Source organism: Amblyomma maculatum, chromosome 5, assembly GCF_055883805.1.
Source record: "Amblyomma maculatum isolate TAMU_Amacu chromosome 5, ASM5588380v1, whole genome shotgun sequence".
Classification (NCBI taxonomy): domain Eukaryota; kingdom Metazoa; phylum Arthropoda; class Arachnida; order Ixodida; family Ixodidae; genus Amblyomma; species Amblyomma maculatum.
The window spans coordinates 94,360,852-94,383,789 of record NC_139348.1 but is presented as its reverse complement, the minus strand read 5'-3'; the positions used below and the strand labels follow the sequence as shown (position 1 = coordinate 94,383,789).

The 22,938-nt window shown below is 45.3% G+C and overlaps 1 protein-coding gene across 2 annotated transcripts in view; it reads left to right on the top strand.

Moving 5' to 3' along the window:
* The first annotated feature begins 7,369 nt into the window (after positions 1-7,369).
* The window catches only part of B9d1 (B9 domain-containing protein 1), a 154,871-nt gene continuing 139,302 nt past the window's right edge, over positions 7,370-22,938 (top strand). For both annotated transcript variants that reach the window (XM_084603911.1, XM_084603910.1), the window contains exon 1: positions 7,370-7,982. In XM_084603911.1, the coding sequence (XP_084460037.1) occupies positions 7,865-7,982 (118 nt within the window). In that variant the 5' untranslated portion in view covers positions 7,370-7,864. The remainder of the gene's footprint in view (positions 7,983-22,938) is intronic.

The window sequence follows — 22,938 nt, the reverse complement described above, 5'->3', positions numbered from 1 at the left end:
TTAAAAAGCATAAATACAAAAAGTTGAACTTGGTGGATAATATCACCACCCCGCTTCGAAGAAGACACTCTTATCATCAGTCCAACCATTCAGCGCGTGCCGATCGCGTCGGGGCCTAATAATGCGGGGGCACTCTCGGTGGGAGGAATCCCGTTACTCGAGAAACGTAGACAGCAACACGCAACATGGTCTCCTAGAGGTGTCGGATGACTGCCCTTTCCCTTGCACCAATCTGCGAGGCAACAGAGTGCATATCATGTGGCGCAACACCAGCTGCAGTTTGTATCGAGAGTCGCAGCTAGGGCACGCGCCATTATTGGACGTCGACTTTGCATACATTGTCACGTAGCCGTTTAGGCCCGTAACCAGAAGGTTGGGTTTTAATGGGGGGTTGATGTAGCAGGCGTAGGAGAGCAGGTCCTGAGCACCGAGAGACAGCAGCGAACTTCAGCTTCTGCTCATCGAACGCCACCCAAGCAGCACGCCGTCAATGGACCACCAATGGTCCAATATTGGGATATATTGGTCCCAATATTGGTCAATATTGGCGTCTGATTGGGGCGCACAAAAAGCCAAGATATATGCCAACCGATTTGATCGGCTCTCCTATCAAAACCAGTATTGGCATACTACCTTGTTTACTGGCATTCAACGGCACTCAATGGCTACTCAATATCTTCCACCCAAGCTCACTCACTGGTTGTTATATCACGGCCATCCCGCCAAGCTCACTGGCCATCCAATATCTTGTATCCATGCTTATTCACTGGATATTCACAACTGGCATTCAGCCAGATTTATCGGCTACCCAATATTTCCAATCCAATCTTGCCCAATGGTTTTGCATTATTGGCATCCAGCCAGAGCAATTGGCAATCCAGCTAGTTGCTTTTTCGTGCTATGACTAATAGGCACCTGCAAAGCCATCCCCTACTTAGGCAGTGCAGATATTTTTCATGCAGCTTTTTATTTAAATAAAGCATGCTGAGGATATCCATGCACAGAAAATTATACAGCTGAAAGGTTCACTGCATGATGATTTATTAGGTGTGCACATGTTACAGGGCATGGAAACATTTAGGCAGAACTCTTAGACTTCAGTGCTGCTCCTGTCTTTGCGTCCCTTGGCAAGGTGTTCTCAGGTCCCAGGTTGGAGGAAGGCGCTGCGTTCATCGCAGCTTCTTTTGTGGTCGGTTGTAGGGGCAGCAGCTCCATGCAGCCTTTAAAGATATGGACTTGAGCAGCGTGCATAACAATGCATTTCCTTTCGCAGATGGCACCTGGAAATAAAAGCAACATTCATAAATCCCATTAAGACAGAAAACTTTTGGAAAGTGGAAGTGCAGCTAGACCGTGGAGTAAAAATGCAAAATAAAGCACTACCTGTTGGCCCTCAGGCAACTTTCTTGTCTGATTTATTCAGGTTGAAATAAGCTGCATGCTCAGGGAGGCCGGCCATATTAACGTGGTTACATTGGTTGCGACATCTGGCAGTGGACGGCTTCCCATGTGGATGTGTTGTTGACGCTGGAAACATAAAACAAAATGATATTTGTCGTTATCTATTCGTTAAAAGGTAGTCAGTGCTCGCCCCCTTATACTTGTAGTGCCTTTGTGATCGAACACCTGTAGAAGAAAGACGTCGTCATAACTGGAAGCTTCAAATCAATAGCTTTCATTTGAATAGATTGCCGCAAGAACTAAAAAGAAACTACAAAGGAAAAAACAGACACAAAAAATGGCAGTCGCACTTCGACCGCGGCTACTAAATTTAGTGTGCACCGCATCATTACTGCAAACAGAACGTTTTAAAAGTTGTCAAGGCTGCAGCCAAAACAACGTACGACACAGATGCTTTGGGGTTTGTATTATACACTCGAACTGAAAAAAATAAAGAAATCCGTAACTTAGCATCACGTTTGTTGTGGGAACAAGTTTGTACGTGTGGTAAAGTATAAGAACTATGGTAGCAACTGTAAATAGCCTATTTTAAGCGGCTATTTTATGACACTTCTACTACTCGGAATTAGCGCAAGAGAAAGATCAAACACGTGAATAAGCTACGCGTCGTTTAGACCAATTCAATAGCGCATTCATAACGGCAAATTACAATATTAAATATTCGCTCGCAACTAAAAATCATGTCCGAGAAAGCTAGACTTTACTCTGAGTTTTGAATATAGTTTGTAAAAGAAACTGACCACTTCAGGCACACAACACACGCGCGACGAAGTTGTAACCTGAAAATCACACAAAACACGCGTCATGTTTTACAGGACCACGTTTTTCTTTTGCAATACAAATTGGCCACCTCTGCGCCGTAAATTTTGTCATTATGACCAGAGTTTATGCATACAAAATAGTGCGCTGAAAATACAGTTCAGAACTGACTGGCGTGGTGCGGTCGAAATAAATGACTTTCCGTTCTCGCAAGCATATCGGTTATTGACATGATGATCAAGGCTGACAACATACTGCACCAAATAATGCAAAAAAAGTATCTTACCATACGGCTAGCGCAGATTTGCAGACCTCAGTTGCAACAATCCAAAATGAATGCTGCCACGCAAAGTACAGGGATCTCCCAGGGATCTGATGCTTTATACACCTGGTAAGAAAAAGCAGCGATCTTACAAGGAGACAAAGCAAGAAATAATCTCAGAGAGCTCAGTTATGAACAAACAACTTAAAATGCTGGTGGTACTCACAAATATCCTCTTTCAGGCATGGCCATTAAAACGAATCGGAATTTTCACAAGGCTTGGTTTTTCGGTTCTGCTGTCCAAAGCTGCGGGAGCTCGAGCAGCTCGAGCGGGTGGGGATTGTGTGGCCGACCAGACGCCTCTGAATCAGCAGCTTCTGTCGAGTTTTTAGGCACGATTGGAAGGGGGCAGAAGGATGGTTGTGTTTTCTCTCCCTCTTTTTTTTTTTTTGCTTGAGATCTGTCGAAAGAGTAGGCATAAAGCTCGAAAGGGGGTGAGAGAAATGAAAGAGGTCCCGCAGGACCACGTGACCCCAGAAGGCTGCCGGCCAGGAAAGTTGGCGGGAAGGAAGGGAAGAGTGAGGGGGAGTAGAGTGGGGGGCATTGTGAGCAACGCCTGCCCCGGGAGGAAAGAGAGGGCAGTGAAGGTCGCTGGCCGTCCGCGATGACTGCTTTACGGGGAGAAAAGGCTACAAGACGGGAAGTTGAAAGCGGTTTGGAGAATTGCTTTAGTCAAGGCCCTCGGGTGGAGAGGCGACAAAAGGACGAGAGAATGGAAACCATATGTTCTTTGCGCCAAGCGTGTGAGGAGGAATGCGCAGAGTTTTGCCCTTGGCTTCGCTAAAACAACGAGGAGTGCGTTCGGAGCTCTTTGGTCGCCTCGACTGTTGGCTGGGTAACATTTTCAGTGGAATGATAATTTCGTTATATTTTTTTTTGTTAATGCAAAATAAGTTTCAAATAATAATCACATACGTAAAACAATCTTCAGTTTTCACGGAATCGTCCTCGGTTCGAACAAATGGACATATTTTTTTATTAAAGATGGACACAGGTCGCTGTTCATACGGAATGCTCTTGAAACGTCATCACGCGCAACTGAGCGATGCAACAGCCCGTATACTTGCTGTATTCCTATTAAGGAAAAGAAAAACGAAAACGACCATAACTACGAGTACTTCAAGGTTAAAATTCCCATGTTATTCTTTTTTTTTTTTTTTTGCAAATCAGCTGGACATTTAGAGGAAGAAAAAATCCGCGTAGAACTAAGCGTGGGCATATCAAGAAATACAAAATACTCGACGAGCTAAGATCCGAAGAACTAAATTTGCAGTAAAGAAAAAAATAGAAAGAAAGCAAGGGTCAACATTGAAACTATATGTACGAACTTGGAACAAGGTTGTCCTCAGAAAGAAGCGCGGTATAATAATCTTTCAGCCCGCGGAAGCAGCGCTTGTGAAAGCGGCAGAATATTTCACAAATGAACCCTAATTCCCAATCATGTGTTAAATTCTTCGAGAGTGGTGTCCTCTAAAAATGCCTCAAAACTGCTAAAGTAACGCACTCGCATTACTTTTAATATATATGAATTGCAATTAGCTGCCTGGTTGACATGATGGGATAGAATTATATAGTTCTCTGAAGGGAAACGCCTTCGGTGCGGTGATTATATGGTTGGATAATAAGGCAATGAATGTTTGAAGAATAGTTTCTGAACAATGCTTAGGAGAGCGCTGTCAAACGCTGGTCAAATGCATCATTATGAGTCATATATTACAGCTTTCGAACAAAAATAACTTCCATAAAGAACATCGTTATTATGCAATTTTAATTTTGTTACCATATATGCTGGCGACACATGTACGCGCATTCATTACACTATAGGTAATTGTTTCAAATTTTATTTCTTTTTTCGTTTGCCTTGCCCCATGCAGTGCTGTTGATTATTTTTATTATCTTGTACATGTACACTACTTTTTGGCAGTGTGCGATTTACGTCGCATTAGAATACGAACTATTCCAGGACAGTTCAGATTTGTTTACTTGTCAACTGAATTAGCTAGACATAGCGTAGAATATATGTTTCTTGTATTTTTTCTTTGAGCTGAAATATTTTATGCGCTGCTGCACCGATGGCCAAAGTCGTTCAGTCTGTCTGTTGCTGAAGCCCACAGCAGAGCGCAAAAGAGCACAGTACAAATTTGTGTTTAGTAGATATTAGAAATCGAAGGCCCTGAAAGCAGCCCAACATATCTGTCTATAAGAACAGCTAGTACTGAGGCGTGGTATAGTCGGTGCTTATGCTGAATGCCGGAAACAGCTAGGGTAATGGCGAATCATGCAGTGCGTGTTTGATTGGCTAGCGCGATCGATCTCTCCCACCTCTGCTCAGCTTGAACATGTTGGGTTTCTTTCCATCACGTAAAAAAAAGGCGGAAATAATGATGCTACGCGTGCGTGTTTTCAATCATGGACAAACGTTTACAGGATGTGGATTCACCGGATATATTCGATCGTTTCTGCGTTTACTATCCAAACGTAACCCCTGGTGTTTGTTCAAGCGACACACACGTTCTGTTGCGTTCTTTGCATTTGAGTACCTTGCGTTTCTTGACTGCGCAGGACTTTTTTCGCGGACACGCATCTATTAAACATATGCTTGTCAGATCAGATGTGTGCTCGAGCGTGCGCGTATGCTTGTACTCGTATGCGTATAAATAGGCCCATGGAACGAAATCCCGTGCGCGAGAGTTGTGCGCGAGATGTGTTCGAGATCTGTGCATGGATATATCTGTGCATCGGATCTGTGCATTGATGTGTCAATCACTTTCAATCATCCTGATTTGACGAGATCAGAAAAACAAATCGTCTTCACCGGGAATCGAATTCCTAGCCTAGTTAACGCTTTAACCAACTGCGCCAAGCCCTGAATCGCGAAACTGGCACCATACGTAATTCTCATTGTCTACCGTGAGGATAGCGACGAGAATGACGCTGCAATTAGTGATAATGACAATGATGACAGAATCAATGGTAATGACGCTGCGTTTAGTTGATAACGATAATGATACGTAATGCACCGTATGCAGTAGCATTAATCTCGCCTTCGCTAATTTCTGCAGTGTAGATTCCATGTGCTGTCAGAATTTTTTCAACGCTTGGCTAAAGTTTGGAACACTATCTTTGATAGCTACGTCCACGCGTGATCGACATCCGGGCCTCTAGTCTGCAGGAATTGTCTCGAAGATATTATATGCAGAATTTTACATAACAATTAATCGTGCCTAAAGTCGTAAATTTCTCTACCAAAATTGTCAAGTATAATCGCAGGTCATCCACAGCAATTAGCGAATCACGAAAAATGTATTCAGAAAAATATATTCTACATTTTCCGTGATGGGCACTTCTGATCATTTTGTCTGGTCAGCTCAATCAAACAATTTTAGGACAATCTATACATTAATCCCAATAAACATTATATATATGGTGGCCCAAATTACGTATGGCGTATGAATATCTTCTACAGTTGAACGTAAACTGACGTCCGGGCCAGCGAAAAATTTAGTTGCGACGAAATTAGCCCCAACACACTGTCATATTGAGATGCAAGCATTAGAAATGTCTCTGTCGGTCAGAGCTGCTTCTACTGTTTTTTTAGCGCCGCCGCAGCTTGAAATGTGCAAAGGTGGCCAGCCATCAAAGCTCGTTAGACAATATCGACCACTAGAAACCATGATATATAAAATGTTGGGATGCCATCAAAGCTGATGGGACAATATTGACCAATCTATGTCAAGATATATGCAATGTTGACAAGCCATCCATATTGGCAGAACATTATTGCCCAACCTATGCCATTAGGGTGTAATGCTGGCTAGCCATCACAGTCCATCGAACAATATTGAACAATATAATGCATATGTATACATTGTTGGCAGGCCGCCATGACAGGTGGGTCACTATTGACCAATATATGCCATGATTTATTTATTGCTGACAAGACAATCATAATGGCCGGACAATATTAACCTATTAATGCCATTGCATGTGCAATGCTGGCCAGCCATCAGACATCATTAGGCAATATTGACCGCTATAATCCAAGATATATACAATGTTAGGATGCCACCAAAGCTGGTGGGGCAATATTGACCAATGTATGCCAAGATATATTCAATGTTGACGAGGCAACCATAATGGCCGGACAATATTAGCCAAGCTATGCCATGATATGTGCAATGCTGGTCAGCCATCAAGGCTCATTAGACAATATCAACCACTAGAAACCAAGATATTACAATGTTAGGAAGCCGCCAAAGTTGGTTGGACATTATTGACCACTGTATGCCTAGATATATTCAATATTGAGAAGCCACTGTTATTGACCGGACAATATTTACCAGGATATACCATGGTGTGGAAGATATTGGCAAACAATTGCAGCTGGTTGGCCAATAATGACCAGGCTGCCTCATTGTGTATACAATAATGGCAACTGTTCAATATGAATGGGCATTATTGACCGCTCTTAGCCGGTTGAATGCCAATAACGGATATGGGTGAAAGTTCACTGGGCCAATAATGATTATGGTATAGCATGGCTGCACATTATTGGTGGCTCAATGGCACCATTGGGCCACTTGTGGGCCAGTAATCCCCAATCAATCCCCATTATTGGGCCGATGAAATGTGCTGCCTGGGCACGGGGCCACCTCTTCGAGTCCGCGCACAAGACTCTCGATGAGCAGCCGCCTAGCGGCTGCAGTTGCACACGCTACAATATCATCCTGCGCGTCTTGCGCTTAGTTTTGATTTCGCACTAAACATGCGTCGAAATGCTCGTGCTGCAGTGCTTTCTGGAGTGCTTTCTGGGAGTGGGCTTGGCGGCACCGGTTTGACAACGACAATGACCAACCCTCTTCTGTTGTTCGCACAGGTGCTGCTGCTGCTTTGTTCTTCGCCAGAGCCGGCCAGCGGTGAATTCTTCACAGTAAAGCCAGACCAGGATTCCTCTATCAAGATCGACAAATTTGACCATCACAGGCATTTTCCCGCCGAGTTGCCGGCGGTCGACGATTTCACTTGGACAACGCCAGGAAAATGGACATCAACAGAGGGGGCGTTTTCTTCGGGCCGGGATTTCCGTCGTACCGTCAGTGGGCTTGGCGGCACCGGTTTGACAACGACAATGACCAACCCTCTTCTGTTGTTCGCACAGGTGCTGCTGCTGCTTTGTTCTTCGCCAGAGCAGGCCAGCTGTGAATTCTTCACAGTAAAGCCAGACCAGGATTCCTCTATCAAGATCGACAAATTTGACCATCACAGGCCTTTTCCCGCCGAGTTGCCGGCGGTCGACGATTTCACTTGGACAACGCCAGGAAAATGGACATCAACAAAGGGGGCGTTTTCTTCGGGCCGGGATTTCCGTCGTACCGTCAGTGGACTTGGCGGCACCGGTTTGACAACGACAATGACCAACCCTCTTCTGTTGTTCGCACAGGTTGGTGAAAAGCGTTTTATATCTACTATCAGAGACGACTGTCGTGGTCTACTTGTGCTGCCAAGCCCACAGGCACTTTGTGTAATTATTGCTGATTTTTGGGACACAATGGCACTGTTGCTGAAGTGTTGCGGGGATATTGAAGCAAGTCCAGGTCCTGACGGTGACATAATAGGTATGATGCAGATGCTTTTGGACGGGCAGCATGAAATTAAAGAGGGTATAGCTGAATTGAAGCAAAAGCTCGTTGACCTAGAAATGGGGCTTTCGAAGACCTCAGAAGAATGTAAAAGGATTGAGCAGGCTGAACATGATATTGTAGATTTGAGCTCCAGTGTTGGGGGCGTATCAAAAAAGCTTGATGACATTGAAAATCGCAGCCGCAGTAAGAACTTGGTGATCCGGGGCATTCTTGAGGTACAAAATGAAACCGAGGAACAATTGAAGCAGAAAGTGATTGCGGGAGTCTTCGCGCAAAAACTTAACGTAGCAGTGACGAGTGCAGAACGGGTACATAGAATTGGAAAGCCTTCTACGGGAAACTCGAGACCAGTCATTGTGCGGCTTGGGAATTATAACGAAAAGAAAGAAATACTGCGCTACCGGACCAGACTGCAAGGAACAAAGATCTTTATTGACGAAGACTTTTCATACGAAGTAAGAAGAAGACGACAACGTCTTTGGAGCAGCGCAGTAAACGATAGGAAAAGTGGAAAAAAAGTTACACTTGTTTTCGACAAGATTAAGATAAATGGTGTAACTTACGCGTGGGACGAAGCGACAAACCGGCGCTGTCGTGTGAAAGAACAGCTATCTGATAAAGCGCGAGTGGCTCACGCAGGGGATTGACTTGCGCATGACGGAGTGTTCACGGTGCTGAATCTTAACGCTCGTAGCCTTGTAAACAAGTGTGTTGATTTTGAACATGTGCTGATTGAGCATGACCCTGATGTTGTTGTCATGACCGAGACCTGGTTGCACGATGATGTACGTGACTCTGAAATATGCCCGCCTGGTTACAACGTGCTTAGGAACGACCGTGGCAGCAGAGGGGGCGGGGTAGCTATTTTCATTAAAAGGTCTATTAATTACACATTCATTTGCAAAATGACCGACATTGAAACATTATTGTGTAAAATCTTTTTAGGAACAAAAGAGCTGTTTTTAGCGGCTGTGTTTCGTGCACCTGGGTCCGGTTCACACGGTATTAATAAGCTAAATTATTTTCTTTATTACCTGCGCGCACAGCACAAACATGTTGTTGTTGCTGGAGATTTGAACCTTCCGGATGTAAAATGTGATGAAATGGAACCGGGTTCACGGGAGAATGAAGCTGGGATAGCTGCTGTTGACATGTGTTTTTTCCACGGGCTGACACAGGTAGTCAGGGAGCATTCTTGTGTTCACGGTGATGGTGGATCGGTTCTGGATCTAGTCTTCATAACAGACAGTGTCTCATCATGGCTGCACAAAGTTGCCATTCTACCTGGAATCTCGGATCATTCCTCGGTTAGTGTAACTTTGCAGTTGGGTCCATTCTCTTGTACGCAAAAACACCTGACATACTACAGAGATTTCAATAGAGCTGATGACACTGCCATACTTGACGAATTAAGCTACCGTTATGACTACTTTGACAAATTAAGCCACGATGAGTCCGCACACATAAATGAACTATGGCTAACTTTCAAAGAAACTGTTCACAAATGTATAACACAATATGTACCCTTGAAATGTAAGAAAAAACGTATCCACAACCCGTGGATTACGAGAGAAATTCTTCAACTAAAAAGAAAAGTGTCCAGACGTAAAGCAAGGTTGCGGCGATCACTGAACCCGGCGTTACGTGAGGACTTAACGACATTAAGTGAAAGGTTGAAATTAATGATTAAAGAATCGAAACATAAGTTTTACAACATCACAATGAGTAAATATCTTCGTGAATCTCCCCAAAAGTTTTGGAGACACTTGTCGGCAACCAAGACACAAATAACAAAAATGAATACGCATCAGGGTCTCACTGAGGATAAGGCTAAAATTGCGGAGGCTTTCAATGGGTTCTTTGCAAGTGTTTTTACTTCGGATGACGGAGAACCGACACAGTTTGCGTCGCATAACAATTTACCCGAATTAGACGAATTGCAAGTGTCATAAGAGGGAATTCTGGCTTCACTGCTGAAGCTAGACACTTCAATGGCTGCAGGCCCGGATGAAATACCGAATTTATTTTTAAGGAGGTACGCTGAATGGACGGCCAGGTATCTCTTCGTAATTTTTAAGAAATCTTTAGCCACAGGTATGCTTCCTGATGATTGGAAGATTGGTAAGGTTACCCCAGTTTTTAAGGATGGTGACGCTGCTAACGTTTCAAATTTCAGGCCAATAGCACTAATATCAGTGTGCTGTAAGCTTTTAGAGCATATTGTATCAAAACATATTCGCCAGCACTTAACGCGCAATGATTTTTTTAGTGAATACCAATATGGCTTTCGGGAGGGCTTGTCAACAGTGACACAACTATTGGAATGTTGTCATGATTTTTGTAAAGTGGTTGATTGCAGGGGCCTGATGGATGTTATATTCTTAGATTTCAAAAAAGCCTTCGACAAGGTTAACCACAGAAAGCTTCTAATTAAGGTAAAAACTGTTTTGGGACATAACTGTGTAGTTCGATGGGTCGAGGACTTCCTAAGAGGTCGCAGACAGTATGTTGTCATTGGGGATAAGAGGTCCGATTGTTGCGAGCTTAGATCAGGTGTACCCCAGGGGTCAGTTCTTGGCCCCCTCTTATTTCTGATATACATTAATGACATGATCCGGGATTCACCAGTAAAAGCGAGGCTATTCGCAGACGACTGTATTATCTACCATGAAATCAGATCCGTTAATGACCAAATTCAGCTTAATGATTATCTACTCCAAATTGATAATTGGTGCACGGAATGGCAGATGTCACTAAACCCACACAAGACAGTTTGCATGACAATTACTCACAAGCTTGAGCCCCTGAAGTATGTGTATAGCTTGCAAGGTAGCCCGCTTTCCAGAGTAAATGAATGCAAGTACCTCGGCGTGACCATCACCTCAAATCTTAGCTGGGCAAAACATATTGACAACATTGTCGCGAAGGGAAACAAGCGATTAGGCTACATTAGACGCGTCCTAAAACAGGCTTCTACGGACACAAAACTGACAGCGTACAAGATGCTTGTACGGCCTTTACTTGATTACGCATGCGAAAAATGGGACCCATATCACAAAAAAATCTGTCTCTAAGCTTGAGCAGATACAGAGACGGGCGCTACGGTTCATTTTCTCCCGGTATCGACGATTGGATTCAGTGACCCCTCTTTATGCTCAAGCCGATGTGTCTCTTCTTTCCCACAGACGAAAAGAAAAAAGACTAACTTTGTTTTATTGTGTAATAAATGGTTTAGTCCTGGTTAAGAAAGAACGATACATAAACGAAGCAAAGACGCGCATCACTCGTAATAAGCATAATAAACACGTCCAAGTAGAAAAATTTTTTAAGGACTGTTTTAAATACTCTTTTTTTCCTGCCACATCATCCGACTGGAACAGCCTTCCTAACCACGTTGTGAACGCTCAATCCCGAGAGCAATTTGCTACCCTTATATGCAAATATTTAACGCAGGAGTGCACATAATTTGTACATTACATTGACTGTATTTTATGAACCGTGTTTTATTGACTGTACTTGCTGTTTTATCGTACTGGCCTGCGTTTATGAATTTTGATGTCAAACCCACTTCTTAGTCCAGATGGACTGATAGTATGTACAAATAAATAAAAAAATAAAATGAGTTTTATTAACTTCAATAACTGGTACGGCTTCGTCTTGTCACCAGCTTCAAAATCCTCATTGCGACTAACCACCAACTGCGATAATTGTTTACTGTAGGAGCAGATTTTATGTCGTTCGTTCCTTTTCGGAAGGTTCTAAAGAACCCTTCCTCTTATGTAGTTCGGCGTAGAGATGCCCAGGAGGCGTACTTGAAGGTGATGATGGTAGAGCATATATTTACAGCATGACATATATATATATATATATATATATATATATATATATATATATATATATATATACATAGAAAGTAAAACTGGAACATGAAATGAATTTACAAAAACAACACTCTGCGCTACTTTACTCCTCGACCTAACTGGCTAGAGTCTAAGCAGAACAGCCGCGTTACGTGTCTACGCATGGAGCCCCAGCTCAGACTGGACTGAACTCTCTTGGATCACGTCTCATTTTACACCTTCACAAAACAAAGAAGTAGGGGCGGTCATTTTCAGAAGCCAGCCACACACATCAACTGTCCAATCAGAAAATATGCTAGAATGGGCCCACTACTACTACGAGCGAGCCGACATTCTGCAGGCCTGGCGACGGATTAAAGGGGAGCTTCTGGCTTGCCCGCTCTGAGCACAATACCCGAGTCAACTCCTGAATGCTTCTTCGGGCGCCCTTTTGTCGCATCTGCAGACAGGATAAAATTCCTTTCGCACTGCTCAAAGTCGCAGTGTAAAAAAAAAAAAAGGCCGAAGGGTCATTTGGGTGCTCGCTACCAACCAGTACGAAGGATGCCATACATGCGAGCACCCAGCAGCACGTTCAGCTACGCATGTTCCCATGAATGACCTTCCGGGTAAAACGGTCCCACAAATCCGGCGCCGATGGTCCGGTCGGCTCTCCCCACCCGCGGTACGCTTGTAGTAGGGGAATCGCTTTTACAATACCAGAAGCAGACAGTCGGGTGGCGGCGCCGTGCAGAGACCCGCAACTGCAAGTGATTATCCTTGGGCGCGGCCCTACACGCCCCTTCTAAGAGTATAACCGAGCTTGCTATCAGCTCGTTCATACTAACTCTTCACAAGGGCCGCACTACCTTCACGGCAGCAATGTCATTCCTGCTGGAGTGCCAATATCTACACGTCACCGCGACACTCAGAGAAAAACATATACAACGAAGTAAGCAAATCACAAAACACAACATTGGTGCATGCTGTTGTCCAGGTCTGCTAAGCAGTCAGCAATATCACTCTGCAGGGAGTCCACATTCATGTACACCGGCGTACACACAAAGTCATATTGTTCATCGCGGCTCGCATGTCCGCGCACACAACACTGACGACACCAGCTGAATATCAGCGAGAACTGTCTTCCAAGTGTCCGATATATCACATACACAGCCCACCGCACCCAGCGTCGGCTGAGTAGGAACGTTCACGCTTGTCTAGGTTGGCATGGTGGCATCGCTAATTCTGAGTCTCAGGTCAATATTAGGACCCATGGATAGCGCATCTGCATTTCCATTCCCGATGCCGTTTCTGTGTTTCACCGTTATGTTGCAAACGCTGGAGTGCCAGCGCCCACGTATCTAATTTAGCCCCGAGTTGAGTGCACGTAATCAGGCGGTTGTCAGAGAAGACATTGTCTTCAGCGCCAAAGAGCCCGTGATCGAGTTTCATTATCATCAGCCTGATTATACCCACTGCAGGGCGAAGGCCTCTCCCACATTTCTCCACTTAACCCGGTTCTGTGCTAGCTGCATCCACTTGACCCCTGCGAACTTCTTAATCTCATCCGCCCACCTAACTTTCTGCCGCCCCCTGCTGCGCTTTCCTTCCCTTGGAATCCAGTTTGTTACCCTCAGCGACCATCGGTCATCCTCTCTTCGCACTACATGTCCTGCCCATGTCCATTTCTTCTTCTTAATTTCCACTAGAATGTCGGTAACTTGAGTTATTTCTCTGACCCACTCTGCACGCTTTCTATCTCTTAATGTTACCCCTACCATTTTTCGTTCCATAGCCCTCTGGGTTGTCCTCAACTTAAGTAGAACTCTCTTGGTTAGCCTCCACGTTTCAGCCCCATAGGTGAGTACAGGCAAGATGCAGCTGTTGTATACTGTCCTCTTGAGCGATACCGGTAAGCTGCTAGTCATAATCTGCGAGTGCTAGCGAAATGCGCTCCATCCCAATCTTATTCTTCTTGTTATTTCCTTTTCATGGTCCGGATCTGCGGTTACTACCTGCCCTAAGTAGACATATTCGCCTACTACTTCCAGTAATTCGCTACCTAATGTAAACTGCTGTTCCTTCCCGAGGCTGTTGAACATGACCTTAGTCTAGTGCATAATGATTTTCAAGCCTACCTTTCTACTTTTCCTGTCTAGATCTTCAATCATTATTTGCAGTTCATCCCCCGAGTTGCTTAGCAAGGCAATGTCATCAGGAAATCGCAGATTAATGAGGTATTCTCCATCTACCCTTATCCCTAACTGCTTCCATTCCTAGTCTCTGAATACTTCCTCTAAACAAGCTGTCAATAGTACTGGGGAGATTGTGTCTCCTTGCCTAACACCTTTCTTTATGGGAATTTTGTTGCTTTCTTTATGCAGAACTATGGTTGCTGTGCAGCCACTATATATATCTTCCAGCACTTTCACGTACGGCTCGTCTACCCCCTGATTTCGCAATGCCTGCATCACCACCGAGGTCTCAACTGAGTCAAATGCTTTTTCGTAATCAATGAATGCTATGTATAGGGGATGGTTATATTCCGAGCATTTTTCTATCACCTGATTGATGGTATGGATATGATCGATAGTAGAGTACCGTTTCCGAAACCCTGCTTGATCCTTTGCTTGATTGCAGTCTAAGGTTGTCCTGATTCTATTAGCGATTACCGTAGTAAATAACTTATACATAACAGACAGTAAGCGGATTGGTCTGTAATTTTTAAGGTCCTTAGAGTCCCCTTTCTTGTGAATGAGGATAATGTTTGCATTCTTCCATGGTTCCGGTACCGTCGATGACACCAGGCACTGCGTATACAGGGTGGCCAGTTTTTCTAGCACGATATCCCCCCCGTCCTTAAGAAAACCTGTAGTTATCTGATCCTCTCCAGCTGATTTCCCCCTTTTCATAGTTTCTAGTGCTTTCTTGACCTCGTCCTTCGTCACTGGTGGAACGTCTGACTGTTTTTCCCTACCGCCAATCTCATTACGGTCCTGAATACTTTGGCTACTGTAGAGATCTTTACAGAACTCCTGTATAGATTAGGCTTAACAAGCGGTATAAACTGAAGGTTGTACAGGCCTATGCATCTACATGTAGTTAGATGACCAGGCAGTTGAAAGCTTCTATGAAGATGTAGAATCGGCAATGCGGAAAGTAAAGACGCAGTATACTGTACTAATGGGCGACTTCAATGCCAAGGTAGGGAAAAAACAGGCAGGGGACAAGGCAGTAGGTGACTATGGCATTGGTTCTAGGAATAGCAGGGGGGAGTTACTAGTTGAGTTTGCAGAGCGCAATAACTTACGAATCACGAATACCTTCTTAAGCAAACGGAAGAACCGGAAATCGACATGGAAAAGTCCTAACGGAGAGACTAAAAATGAAATCGACTTCATAATGTGTTCAACCCCAGCCATTATGCAAGATGTAGAGGTAATCGGGAAAGAGCGATGTAGTGACCACAGGATGGTGAGGTCCCGAATTAGCCTAAATCTGAAGAAGACACGCAACAGATTAGTAAGAAAGAAACCCATCAACGAATTAGCGGTGAGGGGGAGGGCAGAAGAGCTCAGGATCTCGCTACAGAATAGGTATTCAGCTCTAACTGAGGATGGCGACATTACCCTAGAGGCAAGGAACAATAATTTCAGAGATATCATTACTGAGTGCGCGGTAGAAGTAGCCGGTAGGATAGTTAGAGAGGATACCGGTAAGCTGTCTGAGGAGACGAAAGATTTGATTAAGAAACGCCAGAGTATGAAAGCTTCCAATCCAACAGACCAGATCGAATTGGCCGAGATATCAAAGCTAATCAATAAGCGCAAGGTGGCCGATATAAGGAAGTATAACATGGAGAAAATCGAGCATGCTTTAAAGAACGGGGGAAGCCTTAAAGCGGTAAAGAAGAAATTGGGCATAGGCAAAAACCAGATGTATGCGATAAGGGACAAGGCGGGCAACGTCATCACTAATATGGACAAGATAGGTAAAGCAGCCGAGGAGTTCTATACAGATCGAGTTTCTCTAGAGCGCAAATAGCGAACGCCTCGCTCTCTCTGGTCGACCACCTCGCCTGAGCCGCGCCAAAACGATGACTTGCGAACGCTATAGGCCTCTCATCGCACTTTTCCGTCGCCTGTGCGAAACAAGTCCCAGCAACCGTTGCTGATGCTTCAGTGAGCAGCCAGTATGGCTAGGGAGGTTGCGGAGCGCTCAACGCCACAGTTCTGCAGAGCGAGTCCTTCGGCTGTTCTAATGCGCACTGCACATAATCCGACCGCGGGTCAAGTTGGAGAATCCTCGCTTTGTCAGCGCCGTCAGTGGGCCAGCTATTTTAGCATGCCCAGGCACATTCTCACATACATTTCTCGAGCTCTCATTGCCGACCTGCACTGTTCGAAACCTTCCACGCTGGCTAGACAACGAAACTGCATCTTCTCTCTCACTTCAATCAGCTTCCTCTCGTGGATAGTCGACGTTCATTGCTCCGCCTACTTCGCATACCAGTGCCGCAGATTTCTGATTTTTTTCGTTTCCAACTTCTGCAACCGGCGGACCACCGACTTCAGTACGGGTATTTGTGCACGCCGCCTCACTGGTCTCATTTAGCAGTTGTCAGTCCTCTAACGACAGCAAACAGTTCACCTCATCGGTCAGCTCATCAGCGAGGGCACATACTATGCCTATTTTTTGATTTGCAACTGTTCCTGGCTTAGATATTTTGATAGGAATCGTCGCCAACTTCGCCTGAATTGAGCTGCCGAAAGCCGACATTAGCTTCACTGTCCCTGATGGTTGCGTCAGCTCCTGTGGTAGTATTACCGTTCTCTCGTATTGCAGTTATTTCACTACCCGTATCATGAACTGCCTATGTGCGAACGTCTCCACACACCAAGTCTACAAACTGAAGTTTTGATGAGGCTGCCTTCTAACTTTGCATCGGCACTTCAACTCTAGCAGTTAAACCCGTAATTTGGTTAACCACTGTTTCTTTTACCTCTGTCTGATCGACCAGCGCGACCTTCTGCACCCTTTGCCCGTGCCCATTTTCTTGTTTCGGGCGCGGTTCATTTCCCGTTGCTTGCGGGCAATTCCTAGCAATGTGCCCCTGCCCATGGCATAGGTGGCTTTTTACTGTGCGCTTTTCAGCATTAATCTGTTTTTGGCACACTTGCTGTACTGGTACCGTAACCTGCTTTGTAGCCCGGCCTTTACCTTTTGCCTGCTCAAAGATTTGTAGAACCTTTGATAGCTTTTTAGGCTTCAGCCAACTCTCTCCTTTTGCGAAGGAGCACATATTCAATGCCCTACGTGCTGAGACCTGCCTTAATGCGATCGGACACCATTAGATCGGTCAGCGCCTCTTTTGAGTCCACCTCTTTAGCCTGGATGTAGTATGCTAGGTACGTTTTCACTTTCGATACAAACTGAGCCCATGTCTCCTCCTTCCTTTTCACAGCTTTTTCAAATCTTTCAAGGTACTCAGTGGGGGTTAGCTTTAGTTCACTTAGAACCGCTCCTTTTACGGCCTCATAGTCCGTAAATTCCGCTCAGTCGAGGTTACGAAGCAAGTACCGGACTCGCTCTGTCAGTGCCGCATAATTAAATGCACTCGGCTACTGTACGGTACACTGAATGCAGCGAACAGCTTCTCGACCTCCTCAAACCACAATAGCACATCAGCATCACATGGCATTTTATAGCGCTTAAGGACTTTCGCCCACTGTGTTATTGAATCTTGGCCTATACATCGCTCATCGCTCCGTCCCGACCCAAGCGGTGAGAGTCGACCATTCGACAGCCCAAGCTCCAATTGCTTTAAGGCTAGTCGCTCTCGGGATTCAATTCCACGAATTCGTAGCTAGATCTCCAACTCCATACGGCGAATGGCCATACTCTTTGTCTCGGCTCCTGTCGCGTCTAGTGACAACGTTGGTCTCCGGTCGCCGGCCTGTAACCTGCTCTCCACATAGTAATCACCCTCCATAGTCACTACCTCACTCTGATCAGTAACCATTTCTACTCCTCCCACTAGCGATTGCTGCTCCTGTTGAGGATTTGACCTCAATTCACTCTCAGGATTAGATTCGCTTTGTTTAGCGGCTAGCATTCTCCTCGTCTCAACCATAAGCGCCACAAACCAACCACCATGCCAACCTCAACAAACGCAAAAAATCCCACTCACCCGGCGCAGGTCTTTTGTTGTCTGCCGCCCAGAGCTCGGATGATGCGTCCGCTCCAACGGCGTCGGTGGCAGCCGAGGTAGAATCGTCCCTTGACGGTTCCTCGCTGCTCCGTGTCGAAGGGCCTGTGGTTGCCGGTGTGGTGCTTGTCCTTGTAGATGAGACGTGCCGAACCCTGTCGAGCTGCGCCAGTAGACTTTATGTCGTTTGTTCTTTTTCGGAAGGTTCTTTAAACCCTTCCTGTTGTGTAGTTCGGCGTAGAGAAGACCATGGAGGCATACTTGAAGGTGACGATGGTAGAGCATATATTTACAGCATGACATATATATATATATATATATATATATATATATATATATATATATATATATATATATATATATATACAGAGTAAAACTGGAACATGAAATGAATTTACAAAAGCAACACTGCGCTACCTTACTCTTAGAGCCTAAGCAGAACAGCCGCGTTACATGCCTACGCATGGAGTCCCAGCTCAGACTGGACTGAACTCTCTTGGATTATGTCTAATTTTACACCTTCACAAAACAAAGAAGTAGGGGCGGTCATTTTCAGAAGCCAGCCACACACATCAACTGTCCAATAAGAAAATATGCTAGATGGGCACAGCCCCATGAGTTGGCCTTAGCCTCTAACTGAGGGCCCCACTAGCAATACAAATTACAACAAACAAAGCACAGCGAAACTCTTTCCCCAGTAAGCGTGTCGAACCCTCTCCTCTCAGGAGACTTTCTTCCCACTTGTCTCCCGCACACCGCCGCCTCATCTACGCTGCCGCTGCTGGCTGAATCCTTTCCACAGTGCATTGCCCCGCGCCACCCGTGTTTACTACTACGAGAAACGACATGGAATGAGGAAGATCCACCAGCCGCCGGATTAAAGGGGAGCTTCTGGCTTGCCCGCTCTGAGCACAATAACCGCGTCAACTCCTGAATGCTTCTTAGGGCGCTCTTTTGACGCATCTGCAGACAGGATAAAATTCCTTTCGCACTGCTCTAAGTCGCAGTGTAAAAAAAAAAAGGGCCGAAGGGTCATTTGGGTGCTCCCCACCGGCCAGTACGAAGGGTGCCATACATACGAGCACCCAGCAGCACGTTCCGCTGCGCATGTTCCCATGAATGACCTTCCGGCTAAAACGGTCCCGCAAATCCGGCGCCGACGGTCCGGTCGGCTCTCCCCACCCGCGGCACACCTGTAGAAGGAAAACCGCTTTTACAATACCAGAAGCAGACAGTCGGGTGGCGGCGCAGTTCAGAGACACGCACCTGCAAGTGATTATCCTTGGGCGCGGTGTTACTTGTGATGTGATAATTGTTAATTGTTACTTGTTAATTGTGGTGTTACTGTCGTAACATCACAATTTTCTGCAGTACTATAGTTATTTCAATAGTTGTATAGTTTCTTCTGTAGTATCTGTGGTGTCCGGTATCCGGACGGAGGGAACGAACAGGCGCAGATGGCAGCTGATTTATGATTTATTTATAGGAAGGAGAAGGCGCTGTAACTGTCTCACTTGTTTTCTGTGGACACCGCAACCGCGCCGTAAGGGAAAGGAGGAAGGTGGGAGGGAAAGTGGAAAGAGAGAAAGAGTAGCCGTAGTGGAGGGCTACGGAGTAATTTAGACCGCCTGGGGATCTTTAACGTGCGCTGACACCGCACAGCACACGGACGCCTTTTCGTTTCGCCTCCATTGAAACGCAGCCGCCGAGGTCGGGATCGAACCCGGGTACTCCGGCACAGTAGTAAGGCATCTTAACACTGCACCACCCCGGTGGGGCCGCAGATGGCAGCTGGTAGGTTTTGTTTACAACAGAGAGTTAAGCGTTCGGGCTTCATATAGGAGACAGAACAGTGCTGTTGATGATAGCACAAGCTATATGGAAAACGAAACTGAAACCTGAGCAGAATACATCGCATCCCGCTTTAAAAGATGAGACGCACTAAAAGCACAGCATGCGCAATAACCGCAAGAGTAAAGTCAGTATTGAAGTCTGTCAGGTGGGCAACGCTCTTTTGCATTTAGACGCAGCTGTTTTCCCGTGTCGTTGCTTTGCGAAGGAGTTGAGCTTGCTTCAACCATTGGAGAAGTAGAATGCGGTTCAGACATCATTGTTCGAACTTGCGTTGGTTCTGCGAGATCTCCAGAGGTAGTTTGCTCATTGCTTAGAGACAGTGCCAGGGCGGTGTAGGAGTCAGAGCTGTTTTTTTGGCACGCGAGTTGATTTAGATGCATTCCAGATGCGGCAGTCAATTAGGACAAATTCCGGCCTCTCTTTCTGACTACTTTAACTGGACCAATGTATGACAGCAATGGCTTGCCTGCAGCTGTGGGAACTGATACTCAACGAGGTCACCGTTTCGAAATGTTGGGGCCCTATAACCGCATCTCCTATCCGTATACAGTTGGGTGTATGACTGCTTAGCTTGAAACCTTTCGAGAACTGACTTCAGCCCAGCCGTAGAGTGCACGTCGCTCCCAGAGGGCATTTCAGCAATACTGAGCCATGTTTGGATTAACGACATTGTAGGAGCTTCACAGGTGACACGCCAGTCGTCGCGTCCTGATTCGACCTATATGTTCCAAGGTAGTCGACCAAGGAAATTTGCAAAAGACGTTTTTCCAATCTCGCCATTTGTCTCTGATCTTTGAGCACCGTGTTGAATATTTCTATTGCACCATTTCCGGGAAAGTAGTAGGCTGAAAAGAAATGATGCATAATGCGTTTCTCGAGCAAGGATACCTCGAACATTTGGGATTTGAACTGTGGTCTGTTGTTCGTTGCAATTTCTCCCGGAAAACTCCCGCAGCTGAATATCCCTTGCAGGAAGTCTACAATTGTATGCGACGTTACTGTCGGTGCAAATGCAACTTCAGGCTATTTTGAGTTGTAATCAGTAATGGTTATTATATATCGACAGTAGTAAGGTGCCCATTCGAAAGGTTTTACAAAATCCATCGCAAAATTTCGCGTCGGTTTGCCTGGGATCGTCACAGGTTGCAAAGGCACGAAACAGGGTTAAGCAAGCTTATGGACTGTATGAAAAAACTGGCAGTGGCTTATAACTTCAACTTGTTTGTCCATTCTGGGCCACAGGGTGGTTTTCGTGTGCAAAGCTGGCAAGCGTAGTATTCAGCTCGTAGAATCTTTTCTTCTATGAGCAACCAGCCATTAACCTGGTTCAGTTCTCATCGCACGTCAGTGTAGAGAAGGACATCAGGTGCCACAGACGTTTTCGGAGGCCGCCCTTTCGTGACGTATCTCACAGCCTATTACAACAGCTCGTCTGTAGCAATAGCAAACTGTAGCTGCTCTTATGTCACAGATGATGACACGACAGACACATTTTTTTCGTCTACGGGTTCATTTGAAGCGCTTTAATAGGCAGGCGTGAAAGTACATCTGCAGTGACATTTCCAAGCCTTTTACGATGCTGCATTGAAAAGTTGTAGTACAGTGAGCGAGCAGACCATCGGGATAATCAAAGGGGCCGACGTCCTGCGCCAGCTGACGAAAGCGATTACCAAAGCTTTATGGACTGTGGGCAACCCAATATTTCTTATCCAAAATTATGTGGTGTCTGGTATCCCAATGGAGGGAATGAACAGGCTCAGACGACAGCTCCTGTAGACTGTTTATTTACAACAGAGAGTGTGAGCGTCTTTGTTAGAGAAAAGAGAGAAATTGCTGATGATGATAGAATAGGCTTTATGGAAAATGAAAATGAAACTTGTGCGGGGTGAAACAGCATCCGTATGCTGTAATAATCCTGCAGCTCTCTTCTGCTGTTGTTGTTGATGTAGTGGTTTTATATTGTATATACAAAAGGAAGAAAAAGATGTTTTCCAGCACCGGTATCTGCTATCTGATATCTGAAGAACCTGAACTGGGGCGGCGGAAATAAAGGGTAGCGAGGAAGGTTAGAGTAAATCAAAGAGATGAGCGAAAGGGGGAAAGAAAAGGGTAAGTAAAAATAAAAAGAAATATATACTTCATGGTTAGTTTGCTTGAGGCCGACCCGCACATGTCTTTGTTGACTGAGCACTCGGCACATAGGGCGGGCCTCCGCAAAAGCTCTGCGTCCATGCAACTGCTCACGACGCACGCACGTGCACACTGTACAAAACACTGACTGCCGACGTGGGGCGATCGGACAAAATTTTGATGTTACTTCAAAAACTTCTGGTGTCACAAGTTCACTGTGAAAAACTGCACAGAAATTGGGCTGTGACGACAGAAAGTTTTGTAGCTGTTTTCGACAAGGATCAACGCAAACGTGATTGAGTAACTTAAGAATAAGTAGGCGAGCGGAATGAGGACGATGTAGAGGGGAGGGAGAGGCTATGGCTAGCCAAACCTCTATGGCTATGGCTAGCCAAAATAGCCAAACGTTTGCCCTATATTTTTTTTTCAATTTCTAAAGATATATAGAATGCTCTCATTCATAAAATTATGAGACTACTACCATAGGTGAGACTGTGGTATTACGTGTAAAAAATCGAGTGTAATAACACAACGGCAAGAAATAAAAGGAATAGTCGTACCAAGCTGGGCGTCAACTACATTACGTAAAACCGGCCATGTGCTACGAGGAGATTCAAATTGGCACATAAAAACAATCGAATAAGCACGTTTATGGTTATCTTCGCTTATCGCAGCTGAGAAGTGCAAAAATGTAACATTCCCATGATTTTGGATTTCCATTAT